Raw genomic sequence first — 6,702 nt, 5'->3', positions numbered from 1 at the left:
GATTTCTTTTCAAGAAAATATGTGTATTTCTGTATCATATAAATAAATAACATTTAAACAGAAAACTTTTTTTTCAATTTATATAAATTAAATGGAAAAGAAAAAAAAGTTTGTTTTTTTTCTTTTACCAATCTTTCTTTCTCTCTCTCTCTCTCTCTCTTCTTTTACAAAACTTTCTAATGATTTCCTTCCATACATGTTCAAACCAACATTGAAGAAAGTTTTATGTTTCTAACTTTAAAATAAGAAATATGTACAATAAGAATAAAATGAAACATTGAATGTCTTCAGTCTACAACTAGAAACACTCACACAGGCATGCACATGCACACACATACATTCACAAGTAGACACCACTCAAGTAAAAATGAGAAAAGGCAGTAAAACACTAGAAAAATAGTCCTATTTTACAGAATCTGACACTAAATGTGTCACTTCTAGATGTGTTTAGCAGTTTAAAACATCTTTGGTTCCATTTGCCTGGCACTTCAGGAGTTGCCACTGTACATTTGCAAACAATGTCATTTAACATCAAATAAATAAATAAATAAATAGAAGGAATATTTCAATAAATAAAGTGTTTGTTAGATCTTCTATTTTGTAAGTGCTAGACAGGCTTGTGGGAATTGGTGCACAGAATTAATCCACTTGGTACATTGAAGCCTGTTTGAGGGCTAAGTGCAAAGAATTAATTCAATGAATAAACTGAAGTCCATTTTTGGAGCTTGGTACACAGAATTTCGGTTGATAATATGAAGTCCTCTTCAGGCTTTGGTGTACAGAATTTATTCAGTTGACCTTTTGAGCCTTGGTGTAGAGAGTTTACTTGATAAATTGCATCCTACTCAATAACATGTTGCCATCAAGTTTTGAATTTAATTTTGTAAAGTTTTAGTTTAAAACCAAGCAATTCAGAGAGAACACCAGAGAAAGCAGAAAGAACAACCACTTTGGTTAAATTGTACAAAAAGGGATTAGCAGACAGCCCGGAAATCTTGAAAGGACTTTCCAGTTCCTGAAAATAAGAAAGAAAGAAAAATAATTAAAGAAGATGTAACTTCTTGAGATAATTTTTTATCACCTCATCCCAAGTCTTCCTCAATCTCTCTTCCACAAATACTATTCAATGTGTGCTCAGCACTTTCTTAAGCAGCTGTCATCCTCCATATACAGAGTATAGCCATTAGCAGTACAGCCTTCTTATTTAAACTACACCTGATTTCAGTTTAACTCACTTTGTCACGCAGCTTAACTTGCTTTGTCTCTCAGAGAGAAGCCCTACGTTGTCAACAGAGATAAAACTCCCTAAACTTTTTCCAATCAGTTCTTTACATTTCAGAGAATCTATTTCCCAAGTGCACTTAGTACTTATCACCCTCGTGTACCTGCTGCATATGAAACCTACTTTCTTTGTGAGCCTGCCTGTAATCCTACTGCACCTCTTCTGTGTCCCTAGTTTGCACTGAGCAACATATGATATTTCTACCAACTCTGTTACTGCTTACAGAGTATAGCAAGTTCACTGAAGATATCAAGGTTCTGTCTTCCTTCCTACATTTGTTTTTGTTACCTCAAGGCTCTTCAATTACATATTTTGCATTTATGCCTGGAATTTCTGCTTCAACTCTTCTACAGATTTTGCTTTAAGAACCAAGTCATCAGCTGCAACATGATGTATGTATACACACACACAGATATATATTGGCCTGCTTGCCTAGCCAGCAAGGTGGCATTATTTGAAGGCTAAAACAATCCAAAAGTGCACTGTGACCAGCGATGTGTAACAACATCTGAGGTTGATCACATGATCATGTACGATATATGTATATATGTGTATATGTGTGTATATATATATATATATATATATATATATGCATTAAATAAGCCTTCATATATATAAGAGAATTTGCAATTGGCAATGTAACTAAGACAGGTAATTTGTACTCCAACATTTTAATGTTCAAGATATCATTTTCTGTCATCAGTATATTTGATTGCATTAAAGAAAAGTTCAATATACATAATTCCAAAAAACTGTCCCCAGCTTTTAAATCTCTTCTTTCAATTGCCATATCTCTAAATTAAATCAACTTCACTTGCTATCTATTCAACACAGCTGTCCACTTTACTTGTCAGTTCCTTGTAGTCCATATTCTCTATCCACATTTCCCACAGGTCATTTGATATGAACATATATAATTCACTCTTATCATTTCTACCTCCTATTGCTATTCATCACTCTCTGATCCCTTTTCTCTCTATTTGGTGCCACAAAAATATCCACTCAGTACTCTCTGAAACCAAGGTAAAAATGAAACAAATGAGATGTAATCTTCCAAACCGTCTAGAAGCGTGGAAAGCAATCACAAAATGACAATGATGATGATGAAAAAGTAAAAGCTTCCGTCTACTGATATGGATCCTAAACTATATATCTTTACAACTTGGATTATTTGTCATCCATAACCAAACCTGAACATACAGCTCAAGTCAACTATCAACTAACATACAATATACTACACACTTTAAACAACCATTACATGGAACTTGTTTTTCTTTCTCAAATGAAATAGATAAAGCATTCAACTCCTAATGGTAAGCAAGAATCTTCATTGATTACAGCTTGCACTTGTGTCCAGCATATTGAATGACATGCTGCCATATATCACATTCTGTCATTAGTGTCCCCAAGTTCATCAGCAGTCATAGCACCACGGGCCTTCATGTAGGTGTTGATTCTAAATTTTGATCTGAATGTGGAAGGTAAAAACGGAGAATGAAGAATACAAATATTGGTTGAAAACAGAAAATACTCACCTTTAAGAGATCCTCAGCAAGCTTTAAAACACTGTTAGCCAGCATTAACTTTTCTTTTTTGTGTGGTTTTTGTTCCATTTGTAAATAGAGATTTATCTGAAGAGAAGAATAGAAAGAGTTGTCTTTACCTTTTTTTTAAACCCTTTTGTTACTGTATTTCTATTCAGATCTTTAATTAAATTCTGAAAGAGTCATGCATTTAGATTAGTTTTGTTAAACAAATATAGCTTTAATTTTTTATTACTATACTAGAATTTTACCTGTCATATGTCACGCAACTTTGGCAATACAAGGGGTGTATGAAAAGTCTTGAGCCTCAAAAAAACAAAACATGGCACAAGGCTTCTGATGAAGGCACAAGACTTCACGGCTCAAAACTTTTCATACACCCTTTGTATACTGTTGCCTCCATGGGTAATTAGATAAAAGTTAAATTACAATTATTGCCTATATGGTACATTTCATGATATTATCCATGCTGACAAAAGTGTCAGGATATTAATGTAACAAGTGTAGTGATATATTTATTTTAGTACTGTTTCCTATTAATTCTTAAGTTAGGGGATAATCTTAGTGATTAATGAAAAAAACCTTACCCTGCTAAACAATTAGCTTACTTGAAAAGCAACTAAGGAAAATATTCATTAAAATGAATTTAACTATTGTAGAACCTTTTACAGATACAGCTAACTATTCTGTCATTTCCTCCTCATTCACTATCTCTATGATTTTCTCTGTGCATGTGTGTAGCATTTCTTAACTTATTACTGGCTACCAAGTCTAGTATGTGCACTCATTCTGCATCTCTTATGATAATTCTCTGTCCCTCTCTCCCACTCTCATCATCATCATCGTTTAACGGCCGTTTTCCATGCTAGCATGGGTTGGACGGGTCTACCGGGATCTGGGAAGCCAGGAGGCTGCACCAGGCTCCAGTCTGATCTGGCAAAGTTTCTATAGCTGGATGCCCTTCCTAACGCCAAACACACCTTGAATGTAGTGAGAGCTTTTTACGTGCCACCAGCACAAGGGCCAGCCTCCTCTGGCAACGGCCACAATCGGTTGGTGCTTTTTACGTGCCACCAGCACAGAACCCAGTCAAGGTGGTGCTGGCATCAGCCACGTTCGGATGGTGCTTTTTACGTGCCACTGGCATGGGTATCACAACTACAATTTCCATTTGATTTTAATTTTGATGTTGATGTACTTGACTCAATAGGTTTCCTCAAGCACAGTAGGTTGAACTGCAAGCACTCATGTCCAAAGATAGCATCCATAGAAAAGTTACCCAATTAATTAGCATAAAGTTGCTCACCAAGACACTCCAATCTCTAGCCCATAGATGTGTTATCCCTCTGATTTTTCAACTCTCATTGCTGTGGCCTCTGCCCTTTGGAGTTAGCTGTTTTGTTCCACCTCTGCTCAGATACTTGTTTCTCAGTCTCTCATCATCTATATTGTGTTCACCTCCAACCCATTTCCAAGGGCCCTTCACTATATCCAATCCTTCCTTTCCAGAATTTCAAATCTTTGGAATTCTCATCTCTACAAAAATTTTACTGTATATGTTGACTTCCAACTGTACAAAAGAACTGTTGATTATTTTGATCTTATTGGTCTTGAAAGAGTTGTAAAGCCATGGGCATATCTCTTTCCTCCAGACCAATCTAATAAAAAAACAAAGAGTTAATTTGCTAAGCTAGTGTGATGCTTTTCCCAACTAATGAGATTTACAACTGTATAAACATTTCAATGTTAATCATAAAAACATGTAAGCAAAAACACATTTACATCTTACCTGCTCAGTGATCAATACAGAAAGATTGCGATATTTCTGGTTAATTTTTAATCCGAGAGTCATAAACCGAAGAATGTAAACACCAAGAGCTAGAGACCAAGCTAGTAATTCCCAATTATACAGATAGTCCATGAAAGTTTCTGTGTCTTTTAATAACTACAAAGAAAAATACATACAAACAATGCAAAAAAATGGTTCTTAATTATTTTTTCTGGTGTTATTCAAAAATTGTGGCTGTGCTTATGAACTTTGTAAGCTCCACATCATCATCATGGCTGGAGCCAGTTCTTATTGGAAATTGCTGATCTCCTCAGATGGGTTGAATGACCATATCTCACTCATATGCTATAATTTTTGGCATGGTTTCCACAACTGATATTTCCAACACTAACCACTTTACAGATTGTATTGTGTACATTTTATAGTAGCACTTGTGGTAGCTGGGTTACCATGAGGATGAAAAAAGCAAGTGCTTGACAAAGAAATAGAGTGACTGGGATGAGCAGGTGACAGGGGATGGAGTTATGGCAGAAAAGTAATAGAAAAAAACAATGACTACAGGAAGTAATGGGAAAGAGGTAGTGATGGCAACTACACATTTGCTGGTAATAAACATATATTACTTTCTTTTACTTGTTTCAGTCATTTGACTGCGGCCATGTTGGAGCACCGCCATTAGTCGAGCAAATCGACCCCGGGACTTATTTTTTGTAAGCCTAGTACTTATTGTATATATACACACACACACACAGCCCTTTTTATTTGTTCTTACTTAATGTAAACACTTACCTGTAAGCACATTAACGTGACAGATATGATGGCTAGTAAAAATGAAGCTGACACTATCACATCAACTGAACGTTGAGGACCTCTTTTCTAAACAGGAAAAGAAACAAAATCAGAATTTCATCTCACATATAATCAGACAACACAAATGAAAGCACATCCTCATCACAAAAATGTGTGTGTGTGTGCGTGCATGTGTGCTTATATGATTTAAATTTTGAATGTAGATAAAATTTAGTACCGAAAGACATTTAGAGCAGTGTATTGTACTTATTAAGTGATTTGTTAGTAAAATACAATAAATAAATAATATTCATTTGATTACTTTTGTTTATCTTTTCAAGATAGCATGGACTAAACAAGACAAATATATTAGTCATGCATGGTTTTACAGCCAGATTCCCTAGCCGTTGTCTATTTCTCAAATAAGGAATCTTGTGTTTCACATACTTTTGAAGGCACAAAGCCAGCAGATGATTTGTTGACAATGAAAGTAACAATGTTGCTGCCTGTAACTCAGTAATTTTCAAAAAAGAACAAATGTAAATATACTACATATCTAGACGAGGTGGATGAGACCAAGTGGATGCCTCAGACCATATGTAGACCAAGTACATGCCCCAAACCAAAAGGATGAGAAGCAAATTCTTCCCCCACACAGCCATGCCTATAATAATTAAAAAAATAAGAGAACAAACTAAATAATATTTACTTTTAGACTTCCAGTTGTTTGACAAGTGATTTGATCAGAATACAGTGTGTTGAAGTTGAAATCCATCAAGGTAGATTTATGATAGTAAATTAAAACATGCACATATCACTGTGAGTGTGTATGTGTGTGTGTGCATGTATTCATGCCTGTATGATCATTATTTTAAAGTCAGACAATTTGTTGAACCAAATTTTCTACATCCAGATGTCCTTCTTATCACCAACACTTGTTTCCAACAGGGCAATATTTTTCTATAGTAAGACATTGGAAACATATGACATTGTTCATATGACTGTGTCACTCATTTACAACCACCATGCAATGTCAAGAAACACACACAGGCTTTGATCAGCCCAGGGCTTAAGTAAAAACCCAAGGTGTCACACAGTATGACTGAACCTTGAATCGTATGGCTGGGAAGCAAGCTTCTCAACCATACAGCTGTGACTACATTTTTATGTGTATATATATATATATATATATATATATATAAAACCATATACACACAGACACACACAACTTACCTTAAGGTATGATCGTAGTGACAACCATGTTTTGATGTTACAAACTTTATTAAGGCGGAAGTGTG

The 6,702-nt window shown here is 35.1% G+C and overlaps 1 protein-coding gene across 1 annotated transcript in view; it reads right to left on the bottom strand.

Annotated features, from left to right (window-relative positions):
- Window positions 1-384: 384 nt before the first annotated feature.
- LOC106880514 (protein PHTF2) overlaps window positions 385-6,702 on the bottom strand; it is an 85,399-nt gene continuing 79,081 nt past the window's right edge. Inside the window, exons 15-19 of the mRNA XM_052966801.1 lie at window positions 6,638-6,700; window positions 5,405-5,491; window positions 4,616-4,771; window positions 2,818-2,913; window positions 385-1,015 (exon numbers count right to left, since the gene is read on the bottom strand). Coding sequence (XP_052822761.1) covers window positions 863-1,015; window positions 2,818-2,913; window positions 4,616-4,771; window positions 5,405-5,491; window positions 6,638-6,700 — 555 coding nt within the window. The 3' untranslated portion in view covers window positions 385-862. The remainder of the gene's footprint in view (window positions 1,016-2,817; window positions 2,914-4,615; window positions 4,772-5,404; window positions 5,492-6,637; window positions 6,701-6,702) is intronic.

Source organism: Octopus bimaculoides, chromosome 3 (genome assembly GCF_001194135.2).
Source record: "Octopus bimaculoides isolate UCB-OBI-ISO-001 chromosome 3, ASM119413v2, whole genome shotgun sequence".
NCBI lineage: Eukaryota > Metazoa > Mollusca > Cephalopoda > Octopoda > Octopodidae > Octopus > Octopus bimaculoides.
Note: the sequence above shows the minus strand (reverse complement) of the source record. Positions and strands in the feature narration are given on the sequence as shown.